Source organism: Anopheles funestus, chromosome 2RL, assembly GCF_943734845.2.
Source record: "Anopheles funestus chromosome 2RL, idAnoFuneDA-416_04, whole genome shotgun sequence".
Taxonomy (NCBI): domain Eukaryota; kingdom Metazoa; phylum Arthropoda; class Insecta; order Diptera; family Culicidae; genus Anopheles; species Anopheles funestus.
In genome coordinates, this window is record NC_064598.1 from 50,372,695 (window position 1) to 50,389,947 (window position 17,253).

Consider the following 17,253-nt stretch of genomic DNA (forward strand, 5'->3'; position numbering starts at 1 on the left):
CAGAAATAGCAACCTCGAGTTTTAAACCCAACACCATAAACAGAACGACAATCACATTCACGAAAAGTCAGAGAGAAATTCATAAACAACACACCAATCCATAAACAGCAGACTATAAGAAGCAACTGTACCAATCGTAGAAAGTGAGGACATATGGCCTGAGTAGCCGGTCCACAAAAAAATAGAGGTAGTGGTATCAGTCCATAACCACGGAGTAACAAGGGAAGGCCCAGGAAGCTGGATCCCTAGGTGGTACCGTGGCAGTACCTCGACGAAGAAGAAGAAGAAGAAGAAGATTTTACACGCAACGCAAACTTCTGATTCTTTCCACCTTATTTGTCGCAATGATGCTACACAGGCTTTTGTTTTGTTGTATTTGTAGCGAAGATTCAATGAAATGAATTATCCACTCTTGTCACGAACGATGTTTCCAGGTTTCCGTTTTGCAACAAAACATTTGAAGATCGCTCGAAACCAAAGTATGGAATACCTAGTACATATACGTTACCTTCGCAAAGTTTATCTGATTTTGATTGTTTGTTATGTTTCCCGAAGAGCCAGAATATCTAATAGCAGCAAAAAGGTTAAGGTATTAACTTCAGCATACACAAGCAAGCCTTAAATAAATTGGCTGTGCTTAATTTTCTCAATGAAGTGTCATTTGAATTTTCTCTTTTCAAATCCTCCTGCGTACTTGATTTCAACACAATAAACTGATAGGGGCGCCCCGGTGTTGTTTGTGATAAACAGCGCCGGTTTCACACGACAGCACCGGGTATCAAATCCCATCCGGGCCGTCTCCCCCTAACAAGGACTATCTGGTTACGTGGCAAAAATAATTCTAGTACGCCAGAAATGGCAGGTGTAACCTTACAGGTCGTTAAGCCATGAAGAAGAAGAAAAAACTTATCTACATTCTGCATGTGTCATCATAATCAACAATCAGATCAAATATTTATACAAAACATGACTGAACATGTACCATACAATTGCAATGCCCAGTTTTGCTGCACTACATAAGTGCATGTTCCATATAAATGCAGCAGATCATATTAAAATATACCGTATCCTGCTCTGTGATTTTGATTTACGCTGACAAATTTATAAATCACTGAAAAGCATTTAATTTAATGACGCAGTCGTTTACTGCAGTTTTGAATTGGTATAATGGTATCCTACTGTCAGAATCCACTGACAATCTGTTAATGTCAAAGACTGAACTTCAAACGCGTTGGTGTTCAAGCGCAATCTGTTTAAGCTGTCAAATTGTTTTTATTATTTTTTCTCCGTGAGAAAACCGCACGAGGTTCGGGTGCATTTCCTTCGGCGTTTCGCGTATTTAGCGACGACTGCTTGGCGGCGTTGTTGCAAGATCTTTCCGTCGATCTTGGTCGGAATTGATGACAAAAATATTCCGTGTCCGCGCTAAAACGACCAACAGTGTTCGCGTAGCTCCTGCAGTAATTCGCTGACCAGCGACAGCTTAAAAGTTTTTGGTCAACCTACGCACCTCGTGGTTTGCGTTTCTTGTATACCGTGAATGTTACAGCCCCAAGTGTTTCAGAATTAGTTTCGAGTTTTTCGGTAGCTATCTGAGTTGAACAGTTGAACGGCGCGTGCCTCCGAATTATCGGCCATAGTATAATTGTTAGTGCTTTGTCACCGGAAGTGGATTGTGTAATCTAGTACGCTGGTCGAGTGTTCGATAATCGGTAGTCACTTCGCAGCCGTGAAAGATATATTGCTTTGGCGTAGTTTTCTACACCGCTGAAAGGTAGTACAAACCAGTTGGCGCCAGAATACCAGAGCTGGTCTACCTTCCTATCCCCACAGAGTGTGAATTACATTAGGAAGGCAACGTAACAAAAAACAAGCAAAAGAAGAAAACAAGATAACAAACACCCGCGCAGCAGCAGCAGCAGAGAGAGCACGAAAACAGAAGTCATCACCAATCCATCCAGTATGTCAGGGTATCATCAAATGACTATGAACGGCACGGGCAACCACCACAGTAGTGAAAATAATCACACTGCTGTACAAAACAACACGCACGAACAGATGCATAACCGCCGTCAGAACCCCTACATCAAAAAGGTTACGGTGGTGCTGGGTGCCCAGTGGGGCGACGAAGGCAAGGGCAAGGTGGTTGATATGTTGGCCACCAATGCTGACATTGTGTGTCGTTGTCAGGTGAGTCTGTTGGAAGCTTTTGAAAAGGGTGTAATTGTTAGCATTTCATTTACAGCTGTACACAGGCGCAGGTGTTGATGCAAATCAACATGTGACCAGGATGGTGATGTTGCCGCGATGGAACCATTCTTGAAGGTTGCAAAAATAGCACACTAGGGGCATGCATTGCCCATGAATAAGCTGTCGGAAACTTATCATCGAACGACGGTATGGTTTCGTCTGTCATCGAATACTTTATCGCACCTCAATTGGCTGAACTGGCAACATCATTCGTAAACGTGTTGTCACGTCCTAACGAGTGCACTTTTCAATTGCTTGCATTCTACCTCGTCATGCACATCCCCATTCCCATAATTGACGAACACAGATATCGTGCAACGGGTTGGTCTTTTCCGTACCGTATCAGTTTGCGTTGCCGAAGAAGTCCCAGTGTTTGATCACCTGCCTGGATAAGATAATGAAGCTACACTACCGCAACCGGTAGTCGGGATTGTGTTCGATGATAAATCCACCGAATTTAATATCCACCGTTTTGTGTATTTGTTCCGATAACCGTGTGCAGATTATCGTCATAGAAGGCTGCTGTCTGGTGTCAGGAAACCCAGTCTCATAGTTTCACTAATGTCGCAATCTTTCGTTCCTTTGCATCATGTGGTTCGAACACACGTCACCAGCCCATCTGCTTGATAGATGAAAGAGTTAATGCGACTCTCTCGGCTGTTAAGTGACTGATAAGAACCTACGTATAGTCGCACCCGAAATATACGATTCACCGTACGAGTGTCTTCAAACGAGTGTGAAGCAAAACACACGTGCGTTTGTTTTGTTCTAATATTGGTTTAGTATTATCGCTCGAATCGGACAAACACGAATCCATAACCCGAGGGCTCGACCACGTTGCTGACGCATAACGGCCTTTGTATTGCGTCTTCGACGTTGCTAGTGAATTTGCTTTATCGATATTTTTCATTATTCAATTGACCGACAATAAACCGTATAGTGTGCATCTGCTGAAGAACTGCTTCAGACTGCTTCCAAACCTGAATTGTATTTGCGTGTTTAGCTGGTCAACATGTTCATCAGCTGTATGAAAAAAAAAACAAAAACAAAATTTCACGCACAGACCTTCGTGGCCGCGCAGATGATGTAATAGAAATATTTAAAAACATCCCAAAGTATACCAATGTTTACGCTTTTGTTTTCTCCGTCGAATTACGTTTAGCGTCAGCTTAAAGCATAATTTATTGCATTTACTCTCGGACCGGTATGAAAAACAAAACCATCACTAGGCCATGGATAAAGTGCAGCCCATCCACGGGGAAGGGTTGCCGTGAAGGGATCACGTGGGGGAAAAGTTTTTCCCACTCTTGTTATTTCTTTCGCCGAAATATTCCTCTCACGTCTATCACATGACCCGGGTCAGTTGAAATTTGCGCATGTTAACACATTCGATAAGAATAGCAATGGTTCATCCTCGCTTTGGATGTGTCTTTTTCGTGGCCAAAGCCGCCGGAAAGATATACACAGAAAGAGGCACACGAGAGCGATACGAACAGCGCGTGTATTTTTTTGTCCGTGCTAGAGCTCTGCACGGTTGCGATGAGAGGTGAAAACCAAGGTGATCACCATCACCGGTGTACACAAAACCATCGGACAGATGAGGAGAATCGAGGTGGTCTATTTATTTATTTATTTTTTCTTTAACTTTCCACCGCAAACAGTGGCGGTCCGGTTACGCAGGCGCACCCTGTATCTTGTGGTTGCACTTGAAACATTCGCTAAAACGATCGTAACAGGCAGAACCACTAAAACAAAACTGAAACGGTCATGTTCATACTCATCCACCCGCGCACGGTGGGATCAAGGATAGATAAGAAACGGTGTTGGAGGAGAATGAAATCTTGGGGTTGGTGTAAACCCTACAATCCATCCCGACTGCTCTACGATCATTCCACCGTGATAGCAGACCACGGCAACGGCTTAGCGTGCACCGACGGTACGTTTAGGTGTGGGGTTAGGGTGTACGTGTTTGGTCGTTGGCCAAAAATATATTGCTGCAAAAATCACTATCCGCCGATCATGCTTTCTCCTTTTTTTCACTTTGTATTGGTAATTAGAAAAGGATCCTCTTCCATCGATTTAATTATGAACGCGTGCGAAGATGGTGATCGTTTTTTTTTAACTTGTTTGAAACCTTCCAATATTGTTTACCAATAGCCGAATTAAGTACGCGGAGATTTTTGTAAAAAAACATTATCTATTTTAAATTGTAATGCAATAATATTACGATGTTGATTCTAAGCGAACGATCGATAGAAAAGCAGAAGACAGCATTAGACGTTTGATCGAGCCGATAGGAGATAAACAATCGTGTCTGTCTGGTATATTTATATTAACGCTATTTTGCATGATGTTCTGCTAATACTAATGTGGAACGAAATTCTTTCAACTTTTACCATTGCAGGGTGGAAATAATGCAGGTCACACGGTGGTCGTCGAAGGAAAGGACTTCGATTTTCATCTTCTGCCTAGCGGAATCATCCATGAGAAGAGTACCTCAGTTATTGGTAAGTTTGTAAGTGTATCGTATTAGGATTGAAAATTTACTTACCTGTATATCTTACTTGTTTTATCGAAAAAAATCATTCTCGTGTTTTTTTAACGAACAAGTTCCTGTATGATTGGATTGATAGTATTGCCTTGAGAAAGTATGCACATTTGAACGTACGTAGAGAAATATTTAAAATCATATAAATATTGATGATTTTATAGATATTTCTTCGGAACACTGTAAAAAAAATCGAGTTTGCGGAGCGAACTGGAAATTTTGTTAAATATTACAGAAAACTTACAGGAAATATTATGAAATCTAATATCTAAAATTTGGATAATTGAATTTTGAATATTTTTAATTCATGGCAAAATTTCAGGCGTTAAGATAGCGATCTATTTCAACTAGTGATCTTTAATTATCTTTTTTTATAAATCAACAATAATTTAATTTAAACGTAAATGTTCTCTTCATTTGCTAGTAAATGGTGTAAAGAAAAGCTAATAAATATTTCAAGCCAATCGCATTACACTTTTTCGAGAAATTCTGTGTATCAGATTTTGTTATTCGTTGATTTGTGAAAATCTCACTTGGACGTTGAACATGTGCGTTTTTGCATGAGGAAGAGTTTACTCTTTGTTCTGCTATTTAACGAATGTTACTTATCAACTTACAATGAATTATTGCTTATGGCCAACATTGTACTCTAGGTTGTACTCCACTTTCACATAGAACCCCTTTTGCCCGACAGTGATCCAGTGGTGTGGGTGATCTTCAATCTTTGTTTTCATTTCATGCGTCAACTGAAATAAAATGTAAAAAACTATGATAAAAGAAAATTCATTCATCAACTTGCGCTTCCTTTTCGGCTGTACATGTGTCTAAACGAAGCTTCAAGTTGAACAACAACCATCCTTGACGAGACAAGATTTTTATTTAGACATAAGGTCAGCATCAGGACGCACGAAGGGTGTAACCTCGCGTCGGACATGGTCGCGGTTGTATTCTTTGCACCGCGTTTCTGACATGAACAAAATTCAAGTGCAAAATCCAACCCACTGCCATTGAAACTTGCACTGTTAATGTCTGTTGGTTTAGCTAAGGACGTCACCCATCGAAATAGATATTAGCTATGTAACGATCGTGCCCGTTCGGTGATGTGCAACAAGCGTTTTGTTTTCTTCTAATCTCTCCGACAATTATTGAAATCGTCCCCGTTATCTAGCTGCACCCGTTGGTAAACGTTATTTTGTTAGCAAAGCATATCGCATCGTGCTAAACACTTACATTGGCAGTGCGACCAACGAACGTAATGCAGCGATGGAGATCGTGTTACTCATCTCGTCATTTTCTATCGTCACATGACAATTTACGTGATCGCCGAGCGTTGCGCGGAGATTGCTTTGCGGACCAAAGTTACAGTACAGAATGTGGGGATTTTTTTTTTCGATATCATTAGCACACGTTTGCTCGGTGACAACGATTTGCTCGTTTCGTGTGTAGTTAATGATTTGGTGAATGGTATAGTAATAGTTGGTTCTGGCACTGTTTACGATGTGCTGTTTGGTCGTGTCGTTTTGTGGATTGAGACTAGAACGAATAACAATTTTATTGTTGTGTGATGTGTTTACAATCCCATTGACAATTTTTTTTGATAGTTTATTTTAAACTTATTTAAAAAGCGATAAACAATTGATTGAAGGTTACAGAAAGGGTATAATAGGTAACATAATATTTACTTCGAGTCGATATAGCTTTTGCCAAGATTTTGTTTTGCGATGGTTTAACAATTTATGAAAATTTTTTTTATTGTTGAGTTTGTCATAACTCCACACTCTTATCTACAGATTATTTTAAAAATTTTGAAACAATACACTTGATAGTTAAATATTACAACAATTTGGCATGTGTTCAGTTGCTGTCGGCCTAGAAGGCAAACACAGAGAAGTTCAGTGCTATCAAGCTTCATTTCGAACGGACATTGTTCGTGTATAAAGGGTATAAACATATTCAGACCACCAACGAACGTAATGTTGAACCCATAAGTTTGTTATGAACAACTTTACGGCTACAAACTTTGCTCAATAATATGAAAGCGAAATGCAGAAATAAAGTAAACATTAAATCGTTGTTTCGAGTTTAGTTTGTTGTGTGGTTGCTTGCGTCCGATATAAAAAATGGCAACTACCGTTGGTTCCACCGTGTTCTTGTTTCTCACAGCCCTCTGCACCCTTCGACAGTTTCACGGTTAAGCAAAACAATTAATCATCCATTACTTTACGATACCACAATAATAAATATAGCGGGAAAGTTTGTGTCATCGTCGAGTTACATTGTTCTTGCGTACGCGAAGTTTGCCGCTTCGACAACACGTGAAACCGCCAATGCTAGTGTATCCTTGAGTTAGTTTCGGTTTCGTTCAAGGTTGTTCTGTGCCTTTTCGTAAGAATTCATTTGTTGTTTCCCTTTGCCATCCAAAGGATAGCTTAGGGTTCTCTTTTTTTACAGTTTAATAAAAAATAAATCAAAAACATAGGCAAATGTGTTTATCGATCAAATGTTTGGTTGACTCAAAGTTTTTATTACCATAATTGGAATCGAGCAGGTTCTTGCCTACCAGGTTTCATGTTCGAACGTTTTTTTACATAAGCCGTAATATCATATTCCATGGTTTTATTGACAAAATAATTGAATTTGTAAATGCATTATAATAAAATTTGTCCAAGATAGACCCCCTTGCAATTTAAACTGCATCAATCGCGTTGAACTGAATGATAAGAAAAGCTAAAATATTAAACACATCTAACCCGAATTACGTTTACGTTTCATTAAGGATATCACAATTTGACCTTGCAAGCGACTGGAGACAGCAGTTTGTTTTAAGCTCATCAACAAACTTCACTATTCGCACAGTCACGGACCAAACGTACAGATAGGACGTTCGATAAGTTTTATAAAGAAACAATCCTAGAACATCAATTGGTTAGCTTTAGCCCTTGCATTATCGTTTTGGGTCACGAAACGCGGAACATGTGTGGGGTTTTTTTGCTTGACCTGTTCTGGCTGCGGTTATGATGGGTTTTAATTATTGATACGCTAATAGTTGTATTCGCCAGGTGGAAATAACACTGAAAACTCCCGTGTATGTATTGTGTGAACGCAGCCAAGAAGTATAAAATAGATGTTCGTGATGCCCCACATTTTGTTTTCATCACGTTCAGCGGATATATGAATTTAATACCTTATTTTCAAGTGTTATCTTCAGGCATTATGAAGTTAAAATAACTTATTTATTTTATAAGAAATATTTAATTTAACATATTGTTGCATTTTTTTAATTAGACAAACCTGAACATTAAATTCTTATTTTTCTCTTTATTCATTCACAGGCAATGGTGTTGTCGTTCACTTGCCCGGGCTTTTCGAAGAGCTTGCCAAAAATGAAGCGAAAGGGCTGAAGAATTGGGAAGGCCGATTAATAATCTCGAACCGTGCTCACCTGGTGCTGGACCTGCACCAGCAGGTAGATGGTCTGCAAGAGGCGGAAAAGGGTGGCAAATCGCTCGGCACAACAAAGAAAGGCATCGGGCCGTGTTATTCCAGTAAGGCGACCCGCAACGGTATCCGTGTATCGGATCTTTTGGGCGACTTTAAGATGTTCAGTGAAAAGTAAGCTTATCTGTTATCTGTAGAAATTTAGTATCAATATTAAAATTTCTTTTCCATTTGTTCTTTATTAATATTCTCCAAAATACACCATTCGCTGATGGACGGTCGCGGTTGGATCACGTTAGGTTTGAAGCTTTGGCAGCTATGTACAAACGGCTCTATCCCGATTTTTCGGTGGACGTAAATGCGGAACTCGCACGGTAAGTAAAGGTGGCCACTCGCACTCGTTCTCCTCCGTCAACCTGCTACCGAAAACGCGTACGTGCGTGCCTGGTTGTAGGACGATGGAGGACGATGGCATCAGTTGGACTTGTGTTGGACCTTTGCTTCTTACATAGATATCGCGAGTATGCCGAACGGTTGAGACCGTTGGTGCGCGACTCGGTGTCGTATTTGCACACGTCGCTCAAGGAGGGCAAAAGCGTACTGGTCGAAGGAGCCAACGCCGCCATGCTGGACATTGACTTTGGTAGGTAGCTGGAACCGTACAGTGAGCACAGAGCACACATGTATTTCATTCGTTTCGATTGCCTTTCCTTCCAGGCACTTATCCTTACGTGACAAGCAGCAATTGCAGTATCGGCGGTGTGCTGACAGGACTGGGTTTACCACCGCAGGCGATCGGAGAGGTGATCGGTGTGGTGAAAGCTTACACTACACGCGTAGGGGATGGACCCTTCCCAACGGAATTGCACGATGTAAATAGCAAGGGTGGAATGCATTTCCGACCGATCTTGGGTGGATACAAAAATTAACATACTGATTATTTTATTTTAAAATCGTTTAGGAAATTGGTTCGTTGCTGCAGAAGCGTGGTGGTGAAATTGGTGTTACCACGCAGCGAATTCGCCGGTGCGGTTGGCTCGATCTGGCTCTGCTACGGTACACCTCCATTGTCAACGGATACACTGGAATTTGTCTAACCAAGCTAGACATTCTGGATACGCTCAAGGAGATTAAAGTAGCTGTCAGGTAAGTGGCGCTTGTAAAATTCGCACAATCCGATCAACACAAAGACGCAAAGTTGTGAAACTAATTTCTCTCCCATTCGACACGCATCTTTCAGCTACAATCTGAACGGAAAGAAAATTGATTACTTCCCCGGTTCGATTACCGACTTAAGCCAGGTGGAGGTTAACTACATTACCATGCCTGGATGGCTACAATCGACGGAGAATGTGCGCGATTTCGGTGAACTTCCTCCACAGGCGCAAGACTATATACGGTTAATTGAGAACGATCTGGATGTACCAGTCAAGTGGATCGGGGTCGGTAAAGGCCGGGAATCAATTATCTGCGTAAAGGATTAAATCGTTCACCTGCGATGATGAATAAGGAATGTAGCGGACGAGATGAACTTTTTTAATTCCATCCTTACCACACAACCTCACCTTCATCAACATCATACTAATCTTAACCGTCGAAATACTTTAATAGTCAACTTTCCATCGTTCTTCTCTCCTACTCTGCTATTCCGCGAAAGGGGAAAAATGAAAACAAGAACGCATGAAAACTACGATTTTACCCTGTTGGAAGCTTTGATGTTTGGAAATATTTGTATACGCAACAATTACATGCTCCTGGTTTGGTTTACTATGCAACAATACGCTTTTAACCTGTCCCAAAAACACAAACGAGAGGCGCAATTTTGTGTGATTTCTGTATAAACAATAAGTTTAACTTATTAGACCTCACCATATGCCCCTGGATGAAATATGAAGCTATAAGGCGCATTGTTGTTGACCGCAAGAGAAGAAAAGATACTTTAGGGGGCAAAGCCTACGCACAATGTATTCATCCCATAGCCTATACTATGCAAACAGGCCTCGAAAGTTTATTTTTTGTTCGCCGAAAGATAAGATGGGCAAAATGAACACCATTGACTACAGCCTAAAAGAATATACCCAAAACAAACTTGCAACACAAATGGTAAATATGTGGTACACCAAATAAGGAATACAAATCAAACAACACACTGTTACAGCTTTCAGGATGCCTATTGGGCCATTTATGATAACTCTGGTAAATGGTATGTGCAAGGGCAAGCTTAAAAGCTAACCGTTTGCATAAACCGTTTGCAATTTTACATCGCTAGAATGTACAGTGTAAAAAAGGGGACACTTGTACGCAAACAACAACAAAACACAGCAATGCACAGCATGGTAGTTAGAAATTTGTTCAATATTTCATGTTTTAGTGGATTGCGATATGTAAAGCGCGAAACAAACGCGACCGTACATAACAGGATACACAGCATATAATGCTGTAATGCGACTTTCGCTTAATGTAAAACTGTGTCGATTATAAAAAAACACAACAGAAACAGATATCGTTTTGCTCAGCAAGGTTAAAGAGGGAGGTGAATGAATGAAGGATGCGAGAGATGCGAGAGCTCGGAGATAGCCAAAAAGACTAGCTGAAATAGAAAAGGGCGTAAAAGTGGTAAAAGCAGTTGCTTAATTTTTATGTTATAATTTCTTCTATACATCCTCTCGTAAAATTAGTGCACTTTTACTGCAAAATGTTTCAAACATTAATTTCTTTTTTTTTATTTCGTAAAAATTGCTTTATTATTGCCATTTCAAAAATTTCCCGGAAAAGCAGATATTTTAATGAATCAACTAAAAATTCGCCCAATAAATCAGTTTATCAGTTACTTTGCTTCGGCAGACACATGTACAGCGCATTGTGTGAATCATAGCATAAAATGAGCTACTTTATATAATTTCAAAGCAAAGATTCTAGAATAAATATATGATCACTTAAGGTAATCATAAGAGGATACAAAACGTAGGTTTTTGTTGCCAGAGTGTGTGCGTGTGTGTGGTTGTAGAATAATTTTAGATTTCTATTTTTTTCCTTTTTGGCCTCAGGTTAGAATCTTACCTAAAAACGTACCGCAATTTTTTATCAGTTTGTCGTAATTTTAATTATCATTGATACATATACTTTTTATATCTTATTCAGTTGGCCACCGCGAGGCCTAATGGGAATTTTAACAAATTTGTTAGCTTTTTTATGTTTTACAGTAGCTTACGAAAGGAAGGAAGTCTTGGCCGTGTTGAGAAAAAAAACATTGTAATTATGATGTCGCAATGGAATTAAGTAATACTATAAAAAATAAGGGAAAAGAATAATTGTTGAAGAGTTTGCACGATTGATGACAAGCGAAATAGTTGCAGCATGTAAGTTATTTCCCGTTGAACATTTCAGTTTTGCATTTTTATGTTATATTTCAACCACACAGCTAGCCGGAATAAATTTCTTTTTATTTTCCATCACTAATAATTAAACGGAACTAGTTGAATAGCATTATTTACACAAAATTTACTGTCAATTTGGGTTCTTACTGGTATCGAACTTAAATTTATAGATAAACAATTTCCTTTCATTTCAAACAGAGTTGTAAATATTCTTTTTTATTCAAACATCATCTCCACAATGCTTTAAACTTCTGCAGTAAGGCTTACGGGTTGTAAAGAACCAGTATAAAGTTTGATAAAGTTTCACCCAAACTGAACCCAATGCATTACTTCTTTACACATGATATATACACAAATATGCCAGTACTAAATTTACTAACAAAATCACTGTACACAATTGTCCTTCGCAAAACGATCATTGGTGATCGCCGACGGGGAATAATATCACAAGAACACGCTAATAGTTAACTATTGTTTTATGTTCACAGGACACAACGAAGGCTAGTAGCTTCGATCGGTTGTAGGACTTCTGCTCAGTCGACTACCGGTCGCTTCTACACTAGAGGGAGAAGACGGATGACTACCAGTTCCAGAATTGCTGTGTATAACATTCGTCTGCAACATCGTTGATGAACTACCGGCACAAAGTGGCATCAAACTGAGAGGTGGATCCGTATAGTTGCTGCCACCGGTGGCAAGCGACGCTTCTCGCTTTTCTCGACGATCCCTGGCACGCCGATTCTGGAACCAAATTTTCACACGCGTATTGGTCAACTCTAGGCTGTACGCTAGCTGATTTGCTTCCTCGGAACTCAGGTAGGTGGATACTTTATATGCGTCCTCTAATGCACTCAGTTGGGCCGGGGTAAATGGTACACGTGGTAAGCGTCCAGGAGTACGCTTTACGGGACCCGATTTCTGAGGACCTGGAAAAAACGTATGATGATCGATCAGTATCATCCATTCGGTTGATCGATCGGAGCAATCGCAATTACTTACGTGGCAACTTTGGTGGATGGTACCGGGTGTAGTATAGCCAATCAAACGTGGGCATACTGCAACCGGGAGCCGTCGGTAAAAATCCAGAATCCGATCGGACCGTTTGTCCTACGTCAATTTCTTCATCAAGTTCTTCGTCCGCTTCCGTGCCAGTTTCATCACGCAACCGGCCAACATCATCCACATCGCCTTCATCACTACGATCACTTCCCGGGCTATTCGTAAAACAATTTCGACAATTCGGTGAACTGGCTAACTTGCGCCTTTTGCTGTACCGTTCACCGGCACGCGTTAGGATATGCTCTATACTGAAATCACTTTGCCGCAAAGGAGCTACACTCTTGCAACTGGAAGCCGCCATTACACGCGATGCTCTGGATATCCTGGTCTGGTCCTTTAGCGCACCGATCACACACTGAACACCGGTAGCAATCGATCACATCCTTTTTATGTTCTTCCCTTCTGTGTGGCAACCGTTTGTGTAGCCCTCCCTTTTCCGAACGGGACATACACTGGGTATTGTTTTGGTTGAAATTGAATCCCTGTCCAAATATTTGCAAGTCCTGTTGCCCATCGTGCAAGGATCGGAAGCTGCCTGAGGTGCCGTAAACTCCTCCCATTTTACCAATGGCAGGAGCGTGCCATTCAAACGGCTGTTTCCCTACGGGGTATCCGTATTGGTACGAAACGTTCCCTCTTCTGTTCATCTTCCTTTTCTACTAGACCTGAAAATGAAGGACGAAGGACTCGCTTTTGCCCAGACAGGCTTGAAGCGATTTCTCTTCGTTTTCTGCACCGTTTTTAGCCACCAATTTGTTTCTCATGATTTTCTGTGGTTGATAATTAAATGGCAATTGCTCAACTGGTTTTGAACGAACGAAGCAACTTACTCCCCTCGTTTTATTTGAGGACACTTGAGTTGGATTAGAACCAACCAAGGCGGAAAGATTGCAGCTGGCGATGATGGCGGATGTTTCATCTGCTGTAAGGACGAGTGCTGCATACTCTTTACGAAACAACATTCACAAACAAGATAATCATAGGTCAATTTCGGCGATTTTTTTTATGGGAAAATGTTGAACTAATTTTTAATAATGATGTCTTACAATTGGACGATAAATGTATCGTATTATTAGATAATCCATATGTTGACAAATGAAGGTAGAGCACTTCATGGACGTTAGTTAGAACCTTTTTTTTGGATGAAATTTTGGTACAGAATATCAGGTTGAATAATATATTCCATTCCCGGGAAGGCATACGCTTATACGAACGAAGGTCGTTGATCGAATCTCGTTAGAAATTTGGTACCAAGAACTGAATACTCGCCGTACATAGTAAAGATAAATTTCTTCTACTTTATTTTGTGGCACTTTCCTTGAATTCATTAACCCGTAGCTTGATATAAGTATTTATTATCTAATGTACGTATTTTGTGTAATATTTTCTTGCCTTTCCTTTACAATTTCTTGTAGGCATTTAGCCAACATTTTGGCCAAGTTTTTTTTAAAACGCACAGCTATTAAATAATAAAGCAATCAGGTTGTAACTGGTGACTAAGTATAAAAATTTGTATTTGGATAAAAATTGTACCGTTCGTTCCTTGAAACAAGACTAACTATCCGGCTATGGCTAACTAATGAATTTAAAGAAAAAATTGAAGTAATGAAATAAAGGGGATAAAGTAGAATAATTTACATCCGAATGGAAATCCAATATTTTTCCAATATTCTTTAATCTTTTCGACAGTTTTTCCTATTATAAAAAATATATCCACATGAAATGTGCTTTAAAAATCGAAGAGACTCCTAATACTCTTATTACAAATCATAACTTCCACCATTATGGAACAGCTGCGATGGAAAAGCTTTGAGCTTTATGGGTTGGTCTCGTAATAGACTATTTACATAATTCTCATACGCCCATCAGAGTAATATACCATGTTCACTGAACCATCGTTTCCATTAACCCATCAATCGAACCGAACCGCTGTGCCGGCGCAGTAGGATGCTAATTCTAATCCTTATTACATAATTCAGTGCGGCACAAAAATGAAAGCTTTGTTCTGAGGTTTGGAAATGCAATGAGAGAAGAAACCTAACTGAACAACGAACTGCTCGCCAAGTAGTATGTGAACGCCATCGAGCTGGAAACTGCAAACTTCGGACAATTTTTCACCGATCACGATCACCAACAACAAATACCCGGCTTTTCGTATCCGGGATTATCTTCCCGAGAGAGAGAGAGAGAGATTCTTGTCGTTTGGCGGTCCGTTCATGGTCAGCACAATAGGAGGCGGCAAAGCTCTTGGGAAACTCGGTAGCAAAATAAGTTGCTCATGGGACGTCGTTATACGATACTGGAAATGCTACGAGTAGAAAGCATTTGAATAATGCCTTTCAACCTCCTTCGAGGCGCACACTTGAAAAGGCTAATGAAAAAAGGCCACAGACACGTGAGCCGATGCTTACGACCGTTCTATCCGACGCAGCGACGCACAGCGGATGGATTATCTCCGCCTGCAAGCGGATCCCGTGGCCATGTTTGTGGTGCTTAGTGTGGTTTGTTTTGCAAGCGATCCTTGTAATCATTCGAAACATTACCACCCGCCCTGATGAGGCCGGTAAGATCGGTGCTAACCCTAATACCCGTGGAACGTAAGCCTGGTAGGTATCAACGCACAGGTAGCCTAGGACTGCAAGGACCGATCAATATGCACGGGCCATCCTTCACGATCGTGTGCTTCACAGTTGTTGTTGAAAAAGGGGTAAATCTAGAAGCGACCGACGTCTCCAAGCTAGGACTGTTTACGGTTGTTTTGATTTACTTTTGTTAGCTTTAGCGAATTGTGCCCCACTTACTGGGTAAACAGTGCCCATGCTTATAACGACCCGTCCTTGGTCAGCGTACACGGACGGAGAAGTGGAAGGAATCCGATCGCGCCATGTCAACAGCAGTAAGACATTCAGCACAATTCTTGAGCTCCCGATTGTCACCGTAAATGAGGGATGAATGGTGAAGATTAAACTGTTTCTTTAGCTCAAACAATAGATATATACCCTCCAGCCTAGCTGGTCTTTTCATTTTGTGGCACATTTTGTTTCGTTTTAGCTTGCGCGACATCATCGGGATTTGGTCGATGTTGTGCCTCATGTATCAGGATCGGACAAGCTACCAATCCAGCCGATGGATTGTCCTTTATACGCTGAAGTGGCAAAGCGGATGTGTGCGGATCTTTCGGGCATTAGATACGCTCAACCAAGTTTCTTATAACTTCCTTTCGGTGAACGTCTACAAATTCCATTGAACGGCTTCATTCGGACCTATGAATGGTGTTTGCTCTTCGTAGTATGTCCCTTTTTCTGTGAGACAATGTTTTATGTATTTTGTGTAAAAAAAAACAAGAATAACTTGCTTTAAAAATATTTTCTAAATTTTACTTTTAGATTTTGGCACTGGATCCTGGATTTTTCACTTCTTCAGGAACAGCACAGATATGTAAAATATGATTTAAATTAATGGTAAAGTTTTATCCAAAAATTAGCTACAGTCAAACCAGATTTACACTGTTGCTCTTTATTCGGTGGAACTTGTCCTGCGTTTAATACTATGAGTTGGTTGCATCGTTATGAAAGAAGATCTGTATCTCAATAATTTAATTTATTTGAACCAAATCTTGAGCCATAAACACGTGGGACGTATTTTGAGTATTATTGAGTATACTGAGGATATTGAGTATTTTGTGGTAATCATTATAGTATATAATGATATATAATGGTTATATTCATTTCACTTCTGAGGAGAATATCTTGTGCACTGCTTTCAAGCAAAAATTAAATCTCCAATACCACCAAAAACGTTTAGATTACTTTCGTAAGTTAAGTTTAACAATTTTGAGGCCAATATTACATACAAGCCATTGTAAATAATTGTTCATTAACATAAGGAAAGATTAAACAATAAATAAAAAAGTACCTAAGAATTATTGCAATACTTAATGTATATAACATAGTTGTTGTCGTTGTGTGTAACCAACAGCAAATAAGCAGTTGGATAAATGTTTGAAATGGAGCACTTCTCAGAAACAAATGATCTCTATCTCAATGGTTCAATCGGCAATTTCCCATGCGCACAAGCCCTATGAACTTTACCGCATACTCGTGGCCTACAATCGCTAGAACCCAATCGATGAGCCCATTGTGAAGGTTGCCGAATATTTCAAGTGCTCTTTTGGAAGGATCGTTGCAGTTGAGGCGACGATTAGCGGCAGCTTGTTTAGATGATGCGTAAAGAAAGTGTAGATAACATTTAATTCCACAACCTGGTGCGTAGGTTGATGGGTCTCTCAAGCATCAGCAGCCAGCAACACTGCTGTAAGGCGGATGTTGTGTCGTTAAAATCGCAATGCATCATCAGCTCGCCAGAATCGGATGTTACGGAAATTGCACACGATCAGCTGACGGAAACAATCGCCCGGAACAATCTTCCTAGTGTTATTTGGACGTTTTTTTGCCGTAGGCACTGTGAGCAGATACAGAGGCGGAAAGGATTACCACCATCCCGAGATGTCACCAAAGCCAGGCAACAGTGTTACGTTCAGGTAGCATCAAGTAAGGTCGATACGGAAGAAAATCCAATCCA

At 40.4% G+C, this 17,253-nt stretch overlaps 2 protein-coding genes across 2 annotated transcripts; one reads left to right on the top strand and one right to left on the bottom strand.

The window, feature by feature from the left end:
* The first annotated feature begins 1,273 nt into the window (after nucleotides 1-1,273).
* LOC125775100 (adenylosuccinate synthetase) lies at nucleotides 1,274-11,547 on the top strand. Its single transcript, XM_049445583.1, has 8 exons — nucleotides 1,274-2,190; nucleotides 4,655-4,757; nucleotides 8,131-8,410; nucleotides 8,536-8,610; nucleotides 8,749-8,879; nucleotides 8,954-9,108; nucleotides 9,198-9,382; nucleotides 9,477-11,547. Exons 1-8 carry the CDS (start codon nucleotides 1,963-1,965, stop codon nucleotides 9,718-9,720), a joined length of 1,401 nt encoding a protein of 466 aa, XP_049301540.1. The 5' UTR covers nucleotides 1,274-1,962; the 3' UTR covers nucleotides 9,721-11,547.
* A 567-nt stretch (nucleotides 11,548-12,114) lies between these two features.
* On the bottom strand, nucleotides 12,115-15,055 carry LOC125766084 (homeobox protein engrailed-2b). The gene is made up of 2 exons (XM_049431678.1): nucleotides 12,613-15,055; nucleotides 12,115-12,539 (listed from the first exon to the last, which is right to left on the bottom strand). The coding sequence occupies exons 1-2, from the start codon at nucleotides 12,971-12,973 to the stop codon at nucleotides 12,115-12,117; spliced, it is 786 nt and encodes a 261-aa protein (XP_049287635.1). The 5' UTR covers nucleotides 12,974-15,055.
* Nucleotides 15,056-17,253: the final 2,198 nt, after the last annotated feature.